Raw genomic sequence first — 20,746 nt, 5'->3', positions numbered from 1 at the left:
AATGTAAATGCAAATACCAGATTATTTCAACTAAATCTAATGGTACTTTGTTAGAAAATTACATTGCTCGATTATTTTGACTGAAGTACTCTGTGCAGGTTTTTATTTTATTCTCCAATTACTTTATATTCTCCCTCTATATGGGATAAAATATCTCTGATCAGCATTTTCTACTACAAACGCAAAGCAACTCTGTTTCTCAATGGCAGGTTGGATGTTGAGTGTGCAGAAGGGACTACAGGCATGGATCACGTTCAGCACAGCTGGCAAACTCTGCTTCACATCTCAATCTAGCCTCCTTAAGCTATTTTTAGCGTGATCCTAAGAAAAGGCCGCCTTTGGGTAAAACGGCTGCATGCTTTCCCCTTCCCCCCCCACTTCTTTTCTTTTTTTTTTTCCTTTTTGCTCTCTCTACACAAGCACAACCAATCTCCCCTCAGGTTGTGAAAAGAACAGTTGCTTCCCCAAAAGGTGAAGAAAATAAAACATTTCTTAAAATCTGGTTCATGTTCATATAGACATGACAGTAACCATCACGTCCCATATATCATGTCTCTGTAGATGATTCTGGAGCTAAATTTGGAAAAATGTGTAGAACAATGTTAAAACAGATAAATTTAAAAATCATTTATCCAAATTAATTATAAAATAAAGAACAACAACTACTTTTCATAAGAGAAGTCTGAGTGCTGTAAGCACTTCAGTGGACGAGCCATAATATGCTTTCACATCAAACACTGATTCACCAGCTTTGAAGCTTAATTCAACTTTAAATATTTAAATGTTCTTCAAATGTCATCAGACGCACTGATCAGAGTGTACAGACTTCTTTGTGAGAAATATAGAATTATAATGAACTCAGATTTTAGACTATGATTACTAAAAGGAACTCTAAAGCTATGAACAGCTTAATATAATTAATTATATTATACAATTCAAGGAATCGCTATGCGCCTATTTACTGAGTACTGCATAAATGTAACCAAAAATCAACAGTTCTTTGAAACCTGAAGAATCACAATTATGATTTCTCATCCATGCACAAAAATGTGAATAAAAACACATTCATGACAAGCTACAGAAAAACTGTGGAACAAAAACCAAGAAAGAGTTGAGGTTTCCATAGTAACACTTATGTACCATACACATTTGTAAAAATCTTTATTTTTTCAATTACTGATTTTTCCTTTTGATCTTGAAGCTACAATGGAAAATTTCATCACATTGAGCCAGATTGTAGGCATCTACCTTGAGCCACCCTGCCAGTCCCAGGCAGCTGGACCCACCCCTGCAGCATGAAGACACTGTCCCAGCAAATTGGGCACCTCATGCTGCTCACAGAGCACTGCCAGGGTTTCGAGGCACTGTCCTGGCCCTCATTTTGGAGAATACCTAGCTCTACCCATGTTCCTTGCTGAGCTGTCCCTCTGGTGTTGCTCCTCCTCTTCTCCCTAGATCTGCTCCCAGAGCAATCCTAACTTCTTCCCATACAGCTCATCCTTTTGCACACGAGCAATCAGTTTCTTTTCTCTTACCTACATACCTTGAACTTGCACTGAAAGCAGTTACACCTCCCAGTCTGACCTCCTGACACCACACAGTGACCTATGACAGTGGGATAACTTCTGTTCAAACCACAAAGCCCCGAAACAGCTTGGTCTAACTAGAAAGGATCTTCATGTATGGATCATGCTCAGGGCACACCCAAACTTTCACACTGCTTTGGTGTCCATCTGTAACTGTATCTACAGTGACTCTAAGCTCTCACTCCTTGCTCAAGAACAGTGTCTCAGAGTGCCCATCACTCACTAAGACAACCTAAATATGCCTCTATAAATTAATGAGACAAATCTCACTTTCTAATTTTAATGTCAATATCTTTGGGCTACATTTTAATCCAGTATCACCACATAAACTGCATGAGAATGCCCTATCATTTTGAGAGGTCAAGCACGAGGATATCATACGTTATGTTTATTTGCTGAATTCCTGCATAACTCAATATACCAAGTATTATGGTTATCATCTGTATCATTTGACAGTGTTCCCATGAACTGGATAATGTACTTCATTGCTACGACATTATGCTAATATTAACCCAATCCATCAAGATATATAGGCTTTAAAGAAATTAAGCTTTGATGGTTTCTGTGACTGACTAAGTCAATGTCCTTTAAGCGGCACAAAAAAATGAGCTCAGTGTCCGGTGCCATTTTTGAACCATTGCTTTCCTGAAAACTTAAAGCACAGTCTTAGCCCAAAATTATTCCTTTCATCTCACTCCCAGACATGAGCAACTAACACATGGCAACCCTGGCTTTCCCCAGTCTTCTTTCTGAGCCTGTTTGTTCGGCTCTTTGCACTGCAAACCAGGTACATCAGATCTAACTGCGACCCGGAAGCTCTGCGGTAACCTTAACACAGAGCACAGCCCAAGTTAGCAAGATCCAAGTTAGCAAGACTTTAGCTTGACTTATTAATTGGGGCTTAATGCCATATTAATCCTTCTTAACCCACAGCTTACTAACTGTAGCTGCCTGCACCTTGCTGGCTTAGAGGACAGGTGGAGTAGATGTGTAAATGCTTGTGTCTGACCACACAGATGTGACCTGTTTTATAATGGGAATGAAAAAAAAAAAAACAAAAAAAACACAACAACAACAAACCAACAAAACAACAATAACAAAACACTTTTATTCCATGTTTAATGCAAAGAATTAGAATTTAAATTGAACCATTGACAATGGCTCTTCGAATAAATAAAACACTGAACATCATGTGGTAACTGAAATCAGTACCTCTACCATGAAACAGTTTCAGACAGTCATAAAAGCTTCTGATTTGAAAAAAGCTTTATTTCAGCGACTTAAGGAGATCAAGTGCACTGTTTATGGTCTTCCTGTAGGTCTGCCTGAAATTAAACTTTATGTAGGGTTCAAATTTCCTCAACAATTATTCCAAAAAGATAATGCCTGGCTCATACTTACAAGTACATCTGCTTTGCTGCTCAGTCCTTTTCCATAATTGTCAGTTGCAATGACCTGAAACTTGAAATAGGATCTTCTCATATTTTTGAACAGCATAGCAGTTTTTATTAGCCCTGTGTAAGCTTCAATCACAAAACCTTCTTTACCATCCTTGATTGGAGGAATGATGAGCCTGTACTGCATGGCACTGTAATTCCCAGTGTCTTTATCATCAGCCTATTAGGGGGGAAAAAAAAAAAGAGAGAGAAACAGAAGCAAATAAAGTAAATATTCACAAAAAGAATCATTAACCTTGTCCTTTAAATAAAGTTGTGTATTGGTCCAGCAAATCTTTTCCACTGATGTTTAAAACATTAGATCCCAGAGAGTGTATATTGCTATTACTTTAAATGGTTCATTTAACTTTGCAGCATACAGCTCTGCTTTTCCAGCAATTTCTTTTTCCTACGTTAGCTCTAAATTGTTGAAAAAAGGACTTCTCATGTCTGCAACAAACTGAACAGGTAAGAACAGTTGAACCCTGAGAAACAACTATTTCCAAATTCTTGGTAACAAATATTATTTTCTTTTAAATAGCCATCAACACACACACACAGACAAGAAGAATGTCCTCCGTCTTCTTAGAGACTTTCTTCATTCTCATGCATTGAGCACATATTTTTGGAGTTGTTTTTTTTTGTTTGTTTGTTTGTTTGTTTGTTTTTAATCTTTGAAGTATCCCTGCAGTGCTGCACAACAGACATGGGGGACAGACCTAGTGGAGGACACAAAGCTGTCCTAGCACTGCTGAATTGCTGCAGAAGTAGGACACCGTCCTGCCATCAATTAGGCAGCCCCAGGAGCTACAACACCCACCTTATGCCTGACAACCCCATTCTAGCCTCTCCAGATCTACTCCTTCACACAAATCATGCTCCAGTTCAAAAGGCAGTACCCATGTTCAGATAAAAGTGTTTCTGCAGACCCTTACAATGCTTTTGTGTGCTTTATCTAGGAAGAAGTCAGAGAGATGGCAGCTAATTACTGCTGGTACTTTTGCCTACTCACTAGGCTTGGGCACTGCCTCAGCAGCTGGGACACTTCAGCATCTATTAGCAGGCTTTTATCAAAATACTGGCACAACTTCTTAAGTCTGTGGCCTCAGCTAATGTTGCAGAAAAAACACCCTTAACATCAAAAAGGTGCTGGTCTTTCTGTAAAATCCATAATTCATCATGACTTAAAAACAAAAACAACAATTAAAACCCTCCCTGGGTTTATGGCAGTGTTAGGAATTTGTTTACCATGATATGCCACAGTCTGTCTAAAAGGCATTATCTGTGCAAGGTCATTAAGTCTTTGATAGATGGCCATTAATCATCATTAATTGTTTTCTCACCATCGCTGAACAAAACCTGTAAGGTGGAAATTTTTCATAACTCCTATTTTATCTTTATTTTTGGGTAATTTTCAGGGAGTATCAGTGAGGACATGTAATAAGCTATGCAGCGCAACACGATGCTATCAAGAGGTACACATTCCAGATGGGTATCATTGATGCAGGTACTCTACGCTGCACGTGCTTTCTACATTACCCTGACTGCTCTCAGGCCAGATGGAAGAGAGAACCACAAAGAGCTTAAGCTGTGATATCTAGGCTCCTTTAGCTGGAGTGAGCCAACACGTTCCACACAGCACAGCAAGTGCTGCAGAACCGCCCAAAAGAGCAGCTCCCACCATGCACTGGCTGCTGGGCTGCCTGCCACTGGGAGAGAACTTCAAAATAGTCCTTGCATCCTTTGTAAGGGTTGTGTTTTTCCTCTGAATTGACAAAGGTTGAGCTGCCTTGGCTACAAGAAGCAAAAATACAAACTGTGATAAAGTTTTTTCGTTCTGTAGTTCTACAGGTTTATTTTATGCCTTTTAAAATCAAGATTACCATCTCATGGGCGATCTCAAACACCTTTATTAGTGTTTTCAGGAAACACGGGGAAGGTTAAAAGCTTTTTGAAATTTACCCCACTCTGTCAGTCACAAGGTAAAGAGATCGGCGAGCTCTTTGAGAACACTCCTGCTATCCAGCTGCCACAGGTAAACAACCCCAAACCATCACGCAGACAGCAGACAGGAGCTCGACAGCTGCATTTTTAGAACCAGACTGCTTTTTGGCTTTCCTTTTGACAAGTAAATTGCTGCAGGAACAAATAAACGTGAAGGTATGCTGTAAGGCACAAGTAATTGAGTAAGTGGCTGTACCTAAAAATTGGGTTGACAGATGAGTGCTAACAGTCCTCACCATCTGAGCGCTGACAAGTCAGGGCTCAGCCCTGACTTCAGGTCAGCCCTCGTACAAAGATCACAAATGCCTAAATTACAAGAGAGGTTGCACAAATTCTTCAAGCAACCACTCCGACCTCACTGACCTAATCTGACTCTTATTTCCACTGCAGATCCGTTTTATGCATTCTGAGATTTCCATGCTGTGGTGGGATGACCTTGCCTGGGTGTCAAACACCTGCCTTGCCATGCTCTCACTCGCTCTCCTCAGCAAGAAAGAGGGAGAAAAGATGGAAAAACTTGTGTGGGGGTCAAGGTAAAGACAGGACAATGACTTGCCACTTGCTGTCATGGGCTAAGCAGACTTTGGGGTAAATTCAATTAATTTCTTGTCATTTTTTGCATTCAGACTGGCTTCTCAGTGCTATTTGGATCCATTTTGTCAATTTATTTTAAGAAAGCTTTATATCCCTCATGTATTCAAAGATGAGATCAGAAAGCCTCTGCCTGTAGCAGCAGGGGAACCTGAATACGCACAAAATAGCATTTTGTACAATCCATACAGAAGACCACCTACGTGCTGCCCAAGAGACAAGAAACATCTTTGGAAACAATGTCATGGGGATGCAGAGCAGTGAATCTTTTAAAATAATCACTTCATTGCTCCATATCAAACAAATCACTGTATGCACGCATCTAAGACCAGGTAAGCACAGCTTGTACAACATCGCTTGGTTTAAAGCTGTGAACAATACAGAAAAGGCCAGCTTGGGAAAAAACACTGGCTTGTCCACACTCAGCCTTGCATGTTTGATTACGGGGCTAAGAAAATAAAAGTCCTCTAAAGCTCACATGGCATGTGCTTTGGCACACGTGAGCACCATCTCATCTGGCTCCTCGGGGTCTTTGCCATAGTGAGACAGGATTCACAGTGACTGCCCAGCTGGCTTCAAGCGGCTCCCTGGAGGTGTCCTGCAAGGTGGGCATTACGCTCTTCCAATAAAAAGCCAATTTCTTTGTTAAAATGGATTTATTACATTGGTTCAGTTGAGCAACGAGCTTATCATTTCTTTCATATTAGCAAACTCTACCTCAATAGAAAGTCACGACTTTTAATGGTGGTTTGTTTCGGTAACAACAGAAGTCAATTTCACCTTCAATATTTCCTGCTTGTATGTGTGCTACTAAGGACAAACAAAATTTGGATCTAAATTAAGGTATCAGTTTTACAGGCACAGACACTAAATAAGTCATTTTTTCTGAACAAATGTCATGACGCTGATGTAATTGTTTAGAAGGAATGCTATGGTAAGTCTTTTCGCTGATTTTACTGAATGAAACTTCAGTGAAATAGGCATTTTTAAATTTTAAGCATGCAGCATCTCACATCCTGCAGTTCAGATTTCCAAAGCTGGTAGATAGGCTGCAAGTTAATTTTCAGAAGTTATGAGAACTCAGTGGCACTCCAGAGAAATATACAGCCTCAGCACCACTAAAATTCAGGCTATTTTCATCTCAGTAACCATCTACACGCAGATGAGTAAAGCAGGTGCAAACAGCCTGAGGAACTTGGAAAAATCACCAGATTCCACTTTGAAACATTCTAACTTTTTATTTCCATTTCTTCCTTTTGTTACTGCTATTTCTGCTTACATCAAAACTAACGATGACTCGGTACAATGTTCAGTTGTGTAGGACCACCAGAGAGAGCTTGTGAGCTGCTGACATTCATGTACCAACTCCTTTAATACAGAGTGAGGATGTTTGCTATTCTTGTAATTTGTCCTGAAGGTAAATATTTTTGACACTTCATTAGGAAGAGATATATGGTGTCTCAAGAGTTGCGTTATGACTGTCAAAGAAGAGAAAGAGCAATACTTAATCTTAATATCATAGCAGTATATCTTTCTTTTGTTATGTGCAGGAAATACAGATGTCTCCCAAATTCTGCTATGATTGAGTACTGATAAATATGTATGATCTTAGGAGTTACCAGGCCAAATTCAAGCCTCCTGTAATTGAGTACAAGCACACCCACATGAATGGAGTTTTGCTGGCATCTCCTTGTGCTGCCTCCAGCCCTTACCCTTCCTCTCCCACGTAGGTAAAGAAGCAGCTGAGAGGCTGTGCCTGCTCCTTAGCCCCTCCAAAAAAGCACATCGCACTAGCCAGGTATCAGCTGAAATATACCACTCTAGGCCCTACCACTGAGGGTGTTTACCACAAGGTTGTTAATGGCTATACTTTGTAATTTTATTGGCAGTCGTATCTCTTGGAGCAAAAAGACCAATAAGCCAAGTGTTCTTGGTGCCTTCATTTCCTACAGAGACTGCCAGCACAACCCACAGCAGGTCACTAGAAACATTAAAACCCCTGGCTTTGCAGGGCAGCAAAGAGACGAACGCTGTCAGTGCAGGGTTCGCTCTCAGATGAGCGATGTCTCATTTGGCCGAGCAATGCAACGTCAACGGGATGATGGGTACAGCTGCTTTGTTTCTGACAAAAAGTGCTTTTTACACATCCAGTCTAGTATACTGCCTTAAAATGCGGAGGAAGCAGAAAGGTACTTTGTTTGGGTTGTTTTTCACCTTTAGGGAGGGAAGAAACCTGTTCGCTCAAGTGTGGAAAAAAGCAGGACTTGGATGTAATCACTAGAGCCTATTCAAGCTGCATATCTGGAAGACGAAAAATGAAATTGCACAAGCCCAAGTGACAGAGACCCCTTTAGTAGTGCCCCTGTAACCACTTACAGTTTGTGCTAGTTCATACGTCTGTTGCTAGTTAATTAATTGATAGAAGACGTGCACTGCATGTGAGCACCTCACAGCAGCTGTCCTCAGGGGCTGCCCAAATGTGCCACAGCTGAGAAGTGCAGTGGAAAGAGAGCTGTAAAGGAGGGTGAGTTTGAGGAGGGGATGCTAGCAGATGCCAAGATTCAGGTTTCTGAGGCACTCTGCAGCAAAATCAAGCTGAGGAACACACATGCAGAAGTGTTAGAGACAGGTAACAGTGCAAAAGAGCACAGCAGTGAAGAAATATAGGAAACTAGAAAAGAAGAGAGAAAAACAGCAAGAGCTACAACAAACCCACTGGTTTGGCATTCTGTAAATCACAAAGCAAAAATGCCTCTAAACCAGTACAACGGCAGATGTGGCTTCAGAACTGGAAATATTCAGCAATCTGTAAATTCCTACAAGCAAAAATGGTCTTGTTCTAAAAGCTACTTTACGTGCCAGCAACTGATCAGAAACAGTTGAATTTGCCATCTGCTTAGTGGCACTAAGCTAGGAAAAAAAAATAAAAAAAAAACAACAGCCCAGGCCCATTCATTTTACATGCCCTGTTATCATCCTCAGGCTCATGATTAAGGGTGACCCTGGTAGGGACACTGGAAAACATTTAAAATTAACTATTGCATTTAACTTTAAACAGCCAGTTTGAATGTAGCTCATGCTAATAATGATAAAAACTGTAATTGTCTGATGGCTATTCAATAGCTTCAGGAGTTACGGCTGACAGAGTTTTTAATGCTCATCCTGAACAAGCCACCACCAGACTTTTCAGCCCACTGGCAATTTTGGTGAAAGCATCAGGAGTGCTATTGGCACATGGCACTGCTTTCACGTAACGCTGTGGTTGTGCAGCCATGCAGCATTGCCTTGCGCTGTGATACCATCTGCAGGAACGTGCAGACTTGAGAAATGCAAACTAATCACCTTTCACGAGGCCTGTGCTGAGCCAAAAAATGAATTGCTTTATGCTTTAAAGGCATTACTTGCTAGGCATACTACCTAACAGTACTACACCAAAGAGGAAAGGAGCCTGCTAAACCTATCGCTGATCATTGCCCAGCCCACTCCAAATAAACCCCAGCTCCACGGAAACCTCTGACAAATTCAGGTTGTAAGAATAAAGTGAATGACAATTCATTTTTATCTTCACTGGTGCCAAAATACTCAAGGTGTCCACATAGTTTTCAGAATCACAGAATCACAGAATTTTCTAGGTTGGAAGAGACCTCAAGATCATCGAGTCCAACCTCTGACCTAACGCTAACAGTCCCCACTAAACCATTTCCCTAAGCTCTACATCTAAACGTCTTTTGAAGACTTCCAGGGATGGTGACTCCACCACTTCCCTGGGCAGCCTGTTCCAGTGCCTCACAACCCTTTCAGTGAAGAAGTTCTTCCTAACATCTAACCTAAAACTCCCCTGGCTCAACTTAAGCCCATTCCCCCTCGTCCTGTCACCAGGCATGTGGGAGAACAGGCCAACCCCCACCTCGCTACAGCCTCCCTTGAGGTACCTATAGAGAGAGATAAGGTCGCCCCTGAGCCTCCTCTTCTCCAGGCTGAACAAGCCCAGCTCCCTCAGCCGCTCCTCGTAGGACTTGTTCTCCAGGCCCCTCACCAGCTTCGTTGCCCTTCTCTGTACCCGCTCAAGCACCTCCATGTCCTTCTTGTAGCGAGGGGCCCAAAACTGAACACAGTACTCGAGGTGCGGCCTCACCAGAGCTGAGTACAGGGGGACGATCACCTCCCTAGCCCTGCTGGCCACACTGTTCCTGATACAAGCCAGGATGCCGTTGGCCTTCTTGGCCACCTGAGCACACTGCTGGCTCATATTCAGCCGACTATCCACCATCACTCCCAGGTCCTTCTCTGCTTTCGTAGCATTTTCCTGCTGTGCCAAGAGCAGTCAGGGCTCAGTACAGCCTCTCTGTGCTGGAACACAGCAGCCATGCAGTTGATCCTCCATGAGATGGGGATGATCCAGCACCATGTGTGCTCCAGGCTTTCTCCCTGCTTTCTGCCTCACAGGAGTATCTTGCTCTGGAAAGCATGTGTAGGACTAACGCATCTTAAAAAGTTAGAAAATAGCATAGCAAATGGAATCTTCCAATATTTAATTTCCAAAAAAAATATAAAAAAATAAATCAAAGGGTGTTTTTGTTTTCCAGTATTCCATAGGTTTAGTGAATCTCACTTCACTTTAAGACCAACACACCTCTCATTTGGAAACAGGGAGTCACTACTAAACAAAGTCTTCCCTGCACCCCAACAAAAGCAGCTTTGATAGTCCAAAAATACTTCATAGTCCAATATCGTTAATAAAAAAGTAGGAGACAATCTAATTCGTGGAAAGAATTTGCTTTGGCCGCCACACAAAATTACTGCAGTAAGAGCAAATGCTGCTTCTTTTTCAAATGTAATGAACACTGCCAAAGGAAAACAGCAGTACTGTTTTTTATGGTAAAAAGTTTAGCGAGCCAACGTATTGTCTAGAGATATGTTCTTTGAAGGAAATTACCTGTATGCTTGAAATTAGTGTAATATTATTCTTAGCAGGGCAAACAGCTTTCTGTCAGAGGACAGATGTTACAGCAGATGAGCATATTTAAGAGTGTGCTGTTTTCACTGCAAATATGCTTCAAAGTCGATTCTTGCTTCTACCAAGTATGTTCTCTCCCTACAGATTATTCAGATTCATAAATCATATTTTAACTAACAAAGATGGTGACTGGCAAGGCAGTTCATTTTTTTTTCCATTGAAGCTTTTCTCTGGTGCACGTGCAAAAGCAAAATTAGGAAAGGGAAAACTTGGTGTTTCACAGCAGAAAGCTGTCTCAAGGTGCCCAGGGCTGAAACTCAGTCTCATGGAACCTGCCACTATGAAGTTCTATTTGTCAACAAACATTCATGTAGAGAGATTAATACTGAAGAAGAAAATATTTAAAAAGAAAAGGCTAATAATGCACCATTAGAGTGAAGCAAATTCCTGCCAGTAATTTCCCTAAAGATTGTGTGGGCTTTGTTTTTGTTTTCATAGAGCAGAATGGAAATGTTGTGTATGTGGCTAAAGCAAGTCTGGTCCTTATTCTGAGAAAAAAATCAGTTAGATGAAAATACCAGTGGCAAAACAAAATAGCTAATTCTAATATGATGAAATGCATAGCAAATCTCAAACCACAGCATTCATAGGTTAGCAGTTATGAGTATTACACCTGTTTTTAATTAACACATTCATAACAAAAAGCATGATGTGACCTTTAATCACAGAAATGGGCTCTCATATATGTTGAAAATTCTGGGGGAAAAAAAGACCTGCAGAAAAGGTGAGAGAATAGAAACGGCTATTGAAACACCAATCCCCACCAGGCCTGTCCAGCACCTGAAGCCTTGTGCTGAGCACCACCACAGCTGTAATTAAAGCATTGATCCAGATTGCTGTTCCTGCTGTCCCACCACTGCAGGCCTGGCTGCAATGGCCACAGAGTGGATGGGAAACCCAAATAATCAGCAAATGAGGCATAAAGCAGCTGTCCTACCACCAAGGCTCCCAGCTACCACAATTTCTGCAGAGAGCAGCTAGTTATCTTGCAGAAAATGGTTTAATGAGTTATTAAGGTTCCCAAATTAGGATACTCAAGCAGTCAAAACCACTCCAATCCTTTTTTTCTGTTCTGGTAAATCATGCTCATACAGAAAAACAGAAGTAATGGGAGCTTCCCACAGGAGGTGTTTCCTTCAGATTCCCCTCCTTCCCCATTTCTTTGCCTTTACTCCAGTTCAGCTGTGCTCTGGGGGTGTTCAGAACTTCACTGCCAACATAACCAGGACTGTCTACAGCTGGTACACTGCCACCCCAGGGCAACTCTGCCTGGATCTTCTCAGGCTTAAAATACAAGAAAGAAGCCCGCCAGTCAGCATATTTTTGAGAAAATTAGACTTAGGCCATTAATGGGGGAATCTTGTTTTTAGGATTATTTACTGATGCCAGGGTCCAGGTCAAACAATTCTCTAGAAACTCTTCAGGGGGGAGTCATGGTAGAGGATTAAAGTCTCTTTAAACACCAAAACACCACCCTGGACTCCAAAGATCTCATCCACGTGTTGCGCATTTGGCAGGCCTTGGGTGAAATGAGCAGGCAAAAAAAGATGGCTGTGTGAAGCTGCTCTTGCGTTTGAGATGTGATAATCAGGCTCAGCTATCATTACAAGAGAAATGGTATTTAACACAGTTCCACATTTCCTGCTGAGCTATTAGCAATGAAAACATGGTCTTTAAGATGCAAGGATAAAAGCCTCCGTTTAGAAGTGCCATTTGAACAAACAGATTCCTTTTATTTTTTTCTTATAGGCATTAGCACTCATCAGCTTTCAGAGGACATTGACCTTAAAAGCAACCATCTTCCTGTAGAATAATTCATATGGCAGATCATTACCCAAATTTATTCTACCTGAAAGTGACTTTTTGATGCTTTGTAGCTTTCTTCTGAGATCAAGCTTTCTTTTTTACCTATTTATAGGAATCATTCTGAAAATCTAGTGCAAGACAACTCATTACCCTATTCTAAAGGGATTTTACATTCAAATGAATATATTTAAGTGAGCAATTACAGCTGCCAGCAAAATTGCTGCACCTTATAGAGCTGGGAGAAGCAATCTATAGTATCTGCCTCAGTCACATATGTAACCGTTTCCATTATGAGAGAAGTGTTTATCCAATACTTTATTGGCCGATTTGTCTCTAAATTCAATTTGCGTGTAACATTATGTACTCGCTACTAGTTTTCGTCTCTTCCTGTGCTTTGCTGCGTGTGTCTGGCCCACAGCAGTTTATTTTTTACTCCCAGTGTTACTCACTGGGTTCTTTAGGGCATAACCAGTGCCCAGACTAGGGTGTCTTACGAAACATTTTTCAAGAGGGGAAGAACTGTGCTTTGATGGGAGGGGGAGAAATTTTGTGTAAGCCACTGAATGCAGAATGATTTAAGCAACTGGAATTAAACATACAAATGTTCAGCAGTGGTATAGTTGTGACAAAATTTATCTAAAAATGATTTACATTAATAGCTGTATTAAAAATTAATGACTACAGCAAATTGTTAAGGACTCAAAGAGGTACTAATTGTGTTTTTTTAACGTGAAAGCTGTAGCTTTTGTGCAGGACAATAAAGCTTGTCGTCTTAATTTTATATAAATTGCACTCCTCAAAAATAAGACATTCATATTTGCAAATATCATTGTACAAAGACACAGAGGTAACGTGGAATAACTTAATAAGTGCCAAAATGAGACAGAACTGGAGATCTGCCTAGCTGGAGTGGCAGCATGACACCGATTCCCCAGAGCAAAGCCTGAGCAGAAATTGCCCTGCACCCAGCCCTGGTTTCCCGTGGAAAAATACAGGTGCACAGGTGGGAAGAATGCTGAGGGCACCTTCATACATCCCTCGGCCTGGACAACAGCTGGGAGAGGCCGTTGCAGATCTCAGTGGGGTAGAGATCACCTGAGAATTTGGGAATAAACACAGCCATAAATCCTAGCTTGTGATGTAAGCACATCTTCGTATTGACGCCAATGTGGTTCCAGCATTTCCAACTATTTTTCTTTTTAAACTATTGCAAAACTAGATATCTTTTTAGAAACTTAAAGCATTATTTGTATCTTGTTTGATGTAACAATCTCTGGAGTAAAGACATGGTGAATTTGTATGCAAATTGTAAAACAATTTCTGAACCTCCTTAATAACTACTGTGCTAGCCACCTAAAATTTAGTACATCCTAGCTAATTCCTCTCAACTCTTTTTTTTTTTTTTTTTTAATCTCCTATTCAAAAAAAGAGGGAAAGTTATATTAGCTTAAACTGCCACAAAATGCTAACTGCTGGCAAGTGCCTACCACTGTGATTACTATGCTTAACTACTTTAATTACAGCAATGGCAAATAAAAAGCAGGCATACCCTGTAAATCACATCTAGCAGCAGGAGCCATATCAATACCTAAACACCAGCCATTCAGATGCCTGCTATTAACCCAGCCCTCCACCAATCCACCAGGCCTGCTCCAGCTTCTTGGCAGGCAAGAGCTGCTGCCTTAAAGCACTGTGTTAACACAGTTCTGTGGTGTCCACAAGACCTCCCCACTTGGAAAGCTGTCCCAGTTTTGGCAAGCTGAGCTCTCTGTCAGTGCAACCCTGTTAGCATGATCTTCCCTCTTGCCCTCTGATGCTCAGTTCAGCATTGCAAACTTCAGGAAGCCAAGACTGAAGATACCTGAACATAAGAAAGAATGGTGAGGTGTTCACTCAAGTCCCCTACTAAAGCCACAAACAGGTTTGACCTGAGGCTTTCAGGAGAAAGGGGAAGATTCAAGATGAGTCTTGGCTTCAACTTCATTATCCATAAAACAGCACCTACCAGCTGCTTGCAATAAACCTGATCACTGTTCTCAAGACAGAGCTGAGGAGCATGAAGACCCTCCCCTGCAGCCACAGCTGCAACCCACTGTGTTACAGCTTGCCATAGTGTCAAAACCAGAAAACTACCAGAGACAACTGAAAGACAAAATCAGAAAATTCTGAATTACTGAAGTGACCCCAGTGCTGGCAATGATAAAACACTGCAGAAATCTCCTCCAAAATAATACACCTCTATGCAGAGCTCTGGCATATGCTGGGCTGTACCAGTTACTCTAGCAAGGTCCCCAAAACCATATTGGCTATGCAAAACCTGTCAATGGCTTAGTATTATGGGTTGGAATTAGATGGTCTTGCAGGTCCCTTCCAACCCAAACCATTCTGTGATTCTACAATTCCAAGTATCCTTTGCTGAATTCAGGCCTTATGAATTATATCACCAAATTAACTCCTGGTGCCCAACACATCATTACAGATGCAGCAAGGGAAATTAGAAGCTGGAAACAACTGTGCAATATATGCTGTTTGCTTCCTACTTCCCTGCTAATCAGTTTGGTCTGGATGCTCAAGCTCCCCTTTCTTTTTCCCTTAGGTGAAAGTAGTGTTGCCAGCCTGCTCCAGCCCCTCAAAACAGGCCACTACTGTGTTCCCTTTGGGGTCACAGGTGGCTGAGGCATCCTAATCCATCACGGATCAGCCAAATGTGAAATAGAGAAAGCAGGAGTGCTCTGAAATTCACATCTTTTCAGGAGGTCCAGCATCTCCTTCTGCCACAGCAGAAAAAGGCATTTCTCACTCAAGGAGCCAGCTCTAGTCTTTCCAAAATCAGGGCTTCCAGAAACAGTATACACCAGCCTGCTCAAAGACTCTTCACCATAGCAAACATCATTTTTAAGATGACTTCAAAACAGCCACGCTGAGTTAGAGAAAGGATCCATCTAGCCCTGAGTCCTGTCTCCAACTCTGGCAATATGGAAATGTGTATGGAAGAATAAGACCAAGGAAGTACACATGGTATTTGCCACAGCACTGTCCTGCTGTCAGCTGAGGGGAATTCCTGTGTTGGAAGTGCCTGCTTATGTTTAGCAACCATCACTGGATTTTCAAGTAGTCATCCAAGACAGTTTTCCTCTGCAATTGTTCATGGCAGCATTTGTAAGCTGATGATTTAACCACAGCACGCACACACTCACCGGGGCTGTTACTTGCATGCTGATCCTTACTAGAGGAAGGCTACCACAAGGATTAAAGCGACTTTGTCCTCTACTTCGTGATACAACACAAGGATCTGTCTCACTACACCCAGAGGCACAAAAGACACGATAAAACAGGATTGCTTCTACCTTGTCATCTACACAAATCATGTATAAGGCTACTCAGTATGTAGGACATATCATGTCCTCAGTTTCTCTCTGATGGGTTATATCCAAGGACTTCGCACTTCAAACTGAGCTCAGTTTCTCCCCTGTTCAAGCTCGGAGCAGGAAATACCCTCTTTGAAGAAGCTCCAGTTTCCAGTTCTTTCTCCACACTGACCCTGATTCTGTGCTGTCTCTGCCACTGCATCGTTTATTCACTTTTGTCTAATTCACAGGGGAGACACACCGTCTGCTTCCAATATGTCAATGCAGTTACCTCTCAGCAATCAATGCATTTTTTCCTGTTTCTCAGTCTGACTCTCTCCTTTCTCTTCAGTCAGTATTAGATTTATTTCTTTTTTTTTTTTTTCTTTTTTTTTTTTTCTTGCACTAAGGTTTGTGATTGTTTTCCTCCTTACAAAGGTCAGTTGCTGCCCATGCTCCTTGGGGGACTACCTCCAGAGTAATTCCTATAACCTTGAATCCCAGCTCTCACACGTAACTCCAGCTAGGAAATCTTGAATGCCTCTATATACGCACGTCAGAGGTCCTAACTTCGCATCTGGATCAATTTTACTCATTCTGATAGACCTTTTTAGCCCACTGGGTCACATGTGTTGTTTGTATTTTTAATTCTCCAGAAATCTCTGACTTTCACCTGCTTTATGCTCTGTAAAAATTGAGACATTTAATTATTAATAGCTCTAGATTTTATAACTTCCTAATTCTGAGCATTTTGGGGCTAGGTTCCAGCACCAGCTGAGATAATATTTAAGTTGCCTGTTCATTTAGGTGCCTCCTGCAGCATAATTGATCATCTACTTCTCTCAAGATGAAATCTGCAATGGGCAAACTGTCCAATGCCTTCACTGTAGATGAGTTCCTGGAAGAATGTGCCTGAGCTACTGTGAAACATCCTACCTTCTTTCCTTTCAAGTGTGTCAAAGGAAATGGTGGACTGTCATCAGTGAAGGTTCAGCTGACAATGCATTTTATGAACCATAGACGTCAACCTTGCATCAATTTTCCACTCAAGAAAATCACTACTTCTTGTAGAACAAGATTTGTATTTGTACAAATAAGCAAAGACACAGCCTAAAAAAAAAGTATACTTTTATCGAGGACAGCTTTCGGAGTTCAGAAGCTATTTTAAAACTAACTGGATCTTTCCCAGACATTTCAACAGAAACATGTTCCAGTTGGTCATGACAGTGACTGTTTCTTCATGGACATTTAGAACTGTTCTCATTGAGTATAGCTTTATCTGCTGAAACTAAAACCGTGCCAGAGTGAAAACTATGGTGTAAAAAAATCCAACACAGCCTATTTTATACTTGGTTGTCCTCGGAGATTACTTACTATTTAACATTGCCAGCAACCTGTTATTCTAGTGAAGATAAAGTGGTGAGAATACCACTGAAAAGAAAAAGTAATTCTGCACCAAAGATTCAGCATCACCCTCTGATATCCTGAACAAAAGTCCTGCAGTACTTTTTTTTTCTCAGATTCTTGTGGTACTTCAACAGAAATGATGACAGATTTGTTCACATTTCTCAAAGGCAGATCAAATGCTATCATCCCACCTGACTATAGAGATTTATTTCCTGGATTATTTCCTTGGAAGTTTTTCTTGGATTATTTCCAAAATATTTCTTATTAAAAATTTATCTACATGTAGCCATACATTTGTCTAAAGAGATATAAATTATTTCAATAAAAAAAATCAAAAGTTCCAGCTTCAGTCAGGACATAAAATCATTTTGCATTTGACCTGTCAATTGCTTTTTCCAAACATGTTTGAACAGTTTTGAGATTAAGGAAAATCTGCCTTCTCAAAGTGATATTAATTATTCACTGTATTTTCTACAAGAAGAAAAGCCAACTATGTACTTAAAATATAATCCTTCTATTAGTAGTTTTCAGGTATAAATATTTAACATTATTCTACAGCAGAAATGGAAGAAACAGTATTTTGGAGGTCTTCCTTACTAACTGCTAGGAGCAATAAATTCTAGTTCAGCATGGTTTCTTAGAATAACTCTAATTAGCTGTATCAATGTTCACCCTACTTCAGAGGATGTGCTTTTCCACACTATTTTTAAGCAAGCTTAAATAAAAACTTTTTGTCATTTATCACCTAAACCTCTTTCTCCAGGATCTTTACAGTATATAAAAATTGCACAATTAAGGAAAAAGACATGAGCAATATACCATGGTTAACATGAGTTGCATTTTTATGACATGAAATCAAAAGATGGATCCACATCTAAGCCTCTGATCAAGTGCTATTTTTCATTCCAAGCCTCTCTCCACTGAATTGTCTTGTCATTGTTTCTTTTTTAATACACCCTCCTCTTTTACAGGCTTTGTTTTATCCCCTCCTGTATACAATTTTTCAAGCATCCCACCTCATTTAGTGAGCCAAACCCTGACAACTGCCTCTACATATTGGCAGCACAATAAATGCCCTGGTACTAAATAATGTCATGAACTACGTCAGCCCCATCCACAGATTCAGGAACTCCCTTAGGTTACTCAGAGCATGGCACAAGAGATATAAAAACAGGGCCCTTAGACAGCAATGAGAAAGAGTTGGTATTAAATATAAAAACACACACAGAGAAACCAATCACAAATAAAAGGAGGAGCAGACACTTTCAAACAGCTGACCTGCTATCCTTTATCATCCACTACTCATATAAGCCTTCAACTTTCAGGTTTTCAAGCAAAATCTGTCGCTTACAGATAAAAACCAAGAGAGAAACAAGAGAAGCCAGCAGTTAATCAACACTGTCCCTGTTATACCACTAGAATACCTACTTTTATTTAAAACAAGGAAAACACTAGCTCAATTTAGGGTCCCTTCCTTTTTGGTAACTACAATCTTACAATTGAATTAAAAAATTAACACCCTCTCCTTCCCTCAGGATAATGAAATGGGCAGAAGAAACCAATATAAAAGTTATGTGACCCCTACACATTTAGTACCTATTTATGCTGGTATTTCCCTGAAGTACAGGGGAAAACAGGGCAAGTTTGGATCTCAGTGTGCGGGAAGAATCGCACACTTCTCCACAACATAACTACATGGAATTGCATAGATAAATAAGATGATTTTCTTCATAATTAGGAAATGTTGGTCCACTGTACCCCCAATAAGAGTGATTTCAACCATCTATACTGAGCAGGTTTTCCACCCATCAAAACCATGTCTAAAGATCACCAAAGAAAGATCACTGACGGAAAGAATAAGAACATGCAGAGTATTTATCAGTTTCTTTTCACAACAACTCAGATTTCATTAACAATTAGCAACTATCAGTGAATGCAGAAGGTGAAAGCAAATGGATTTAAAACTCCTACCAAGAGCTTAAATCCCCCTCTACAATGGCAATGTGAGTAATTCGTCAAATACAAGCTCTCTGCGTACTTTATTAACGTCCGTGAAAATTTCAGCTCGGAAAACTACTCATTTAATGGCTTCTATTCACCTGAGCTCAACGGTCTAACTGGAATGGGTATTGTACCTAAATAACAGATTACTTTTTTTTTTTTTTTTAAAAAAAAAAAAGGACAGAAAGTAAGCTAACTAGCACTGAGTATTGCAGATGCTTGGTGCTAGAACAATACATTCCAGCGAGGTTTTCTCCAGCAGGCACTTCTTAACTGTTTCTCATTTCAGTTTAATAAAACACACGTTTGTGCTTGATGCCATCCACTACTATCATCTTCTGTCCTGTACCATGTTCTATCTTACCTGTCTGTGACATCAGGGAGAATTCTGTCACAGATTTTAACTGGAGCGGGGTAGAAACATCAAATTATAATTTCTTTCCTATTTTCCTTGGACTGTCCTTTTCTGTCCTCTGACCTCCTTTTCTGAGTGAAATATTTCTGATGGGAAAAAGCACATTCCTCCTCTTCACCTCTGAATATCCCTTGCCTGTATGTCTGCTCTATTTTATTCACTCATCCCCTTGACTGACATGCATGAGGATCTATGCCAAATAAATAGAAATGCATCTTCAAAAACCAGGTAGAATTTCACGTTTTGTTAACATTTTGTACGATTAACTCATAACGTATTTTTACACTTGTTCCTTATGTTTCATTTACTTTCATCCACAAAATGTTCTTTTATCTAAATAACTTCGCTGTTCAGTTTTCTTTATCTACTCCAATATCCTTGTGCAGTATTGCATCCTCAGCACTTCTAAAGTTCACGGATTTGACACAGTTTTCTGATTCCTATGTTTGATTATGCCAGAGCTTCAGTTTAAGGTTTGCAGCCAGAAGCAATAACTGACAAAATATCTGGAGGGAAAAAAAGGATACTAACAGAAGTATTACCTCTACCTTCCAAACTCTGTTCAACTGTGGTCTGAGATCACCCTAACAGCAATACCACCATTATTTCTTTCATTTGGGCATCTGCATTTTCCCCTTCATTGAATCACACAGACATCTGGTGACATTTAGCTATTTCATGTAGAGTAGAAATCTGGTGTACCTTGACAGTTCAATATAGAAGATGGAGGAAAATAAATTCATAAAAGCAAAATTTCAAAATCCTTTTCTGAATGTGTTATTTCCAACATGTAATGCTGCCTTATTACTTGCTTTGTAATTTCCTTATTCATATGGAAATAGCTCTTTGAAGTAAACAAAGGCATTGTACATGCTAGACGACATTTTTAGCTTCATTTATGAAGTCTGAACTGAGTTATCACACTCAATGAAGTAGTAGTAAAGAATCATGCCTTTTCAACATGCCTTCTGGGCTAACCACCCTTTCTAGCTACCAATGCGTATCTTAAGTCTCCTTGCAGCATAATTCTTCCCTACATCTTCCCCAATGTTCAGTATTGTTCCTTTTTTAAAAACAAAACAAAACAAACAAACAAACAAAATCAACGTGCTGCTAATAACACTTCAACAGATGTT

At 40.4% G+C, this 20,746-nt stretch overlaps 1 protein-coding gene across 17 annotated transcripts in view; it reads right to left on the bottom strand.

Annotated features, from left to right (window-relative positions):
• PCDH15 (protocadherin related 15) overlaps positions 1-20,746 on the bottom strand; it is an 883,259-nt gene that overhangs the window by 45,640 nt on the left and 816,873 nt on the right. For all 17 annotated transcript variants that reach the window (XM_084525148.1, XM_084525147.1, XM_084525146.1 and 14 more), the window contains one exon: positions 2,988-3,203. In XM_084525148.1, coding sequence (XP_084381274.1) covers positions 2,988-3,203 — 216 coding nt within the window. The remainder of the gene's footprint in view (positions 1-2,987; positions 3,204-20,746) is intronic.

This window comes from Aythya ferina (assembly GCF_964211825.1).
Source record: "Aythya ferina genome assembly, chromosome: 7".
NCBI lineage: Eukaryota > Metazoa > Chordata > Aves > Anseriformes > Anatidae > Aythya > Aythya ferina.
The sequence above is the reverse complement of the archived record's forward strand: the minus strand, read 5'-3'. Positions and strand labels throughout refer to the sequence as shown.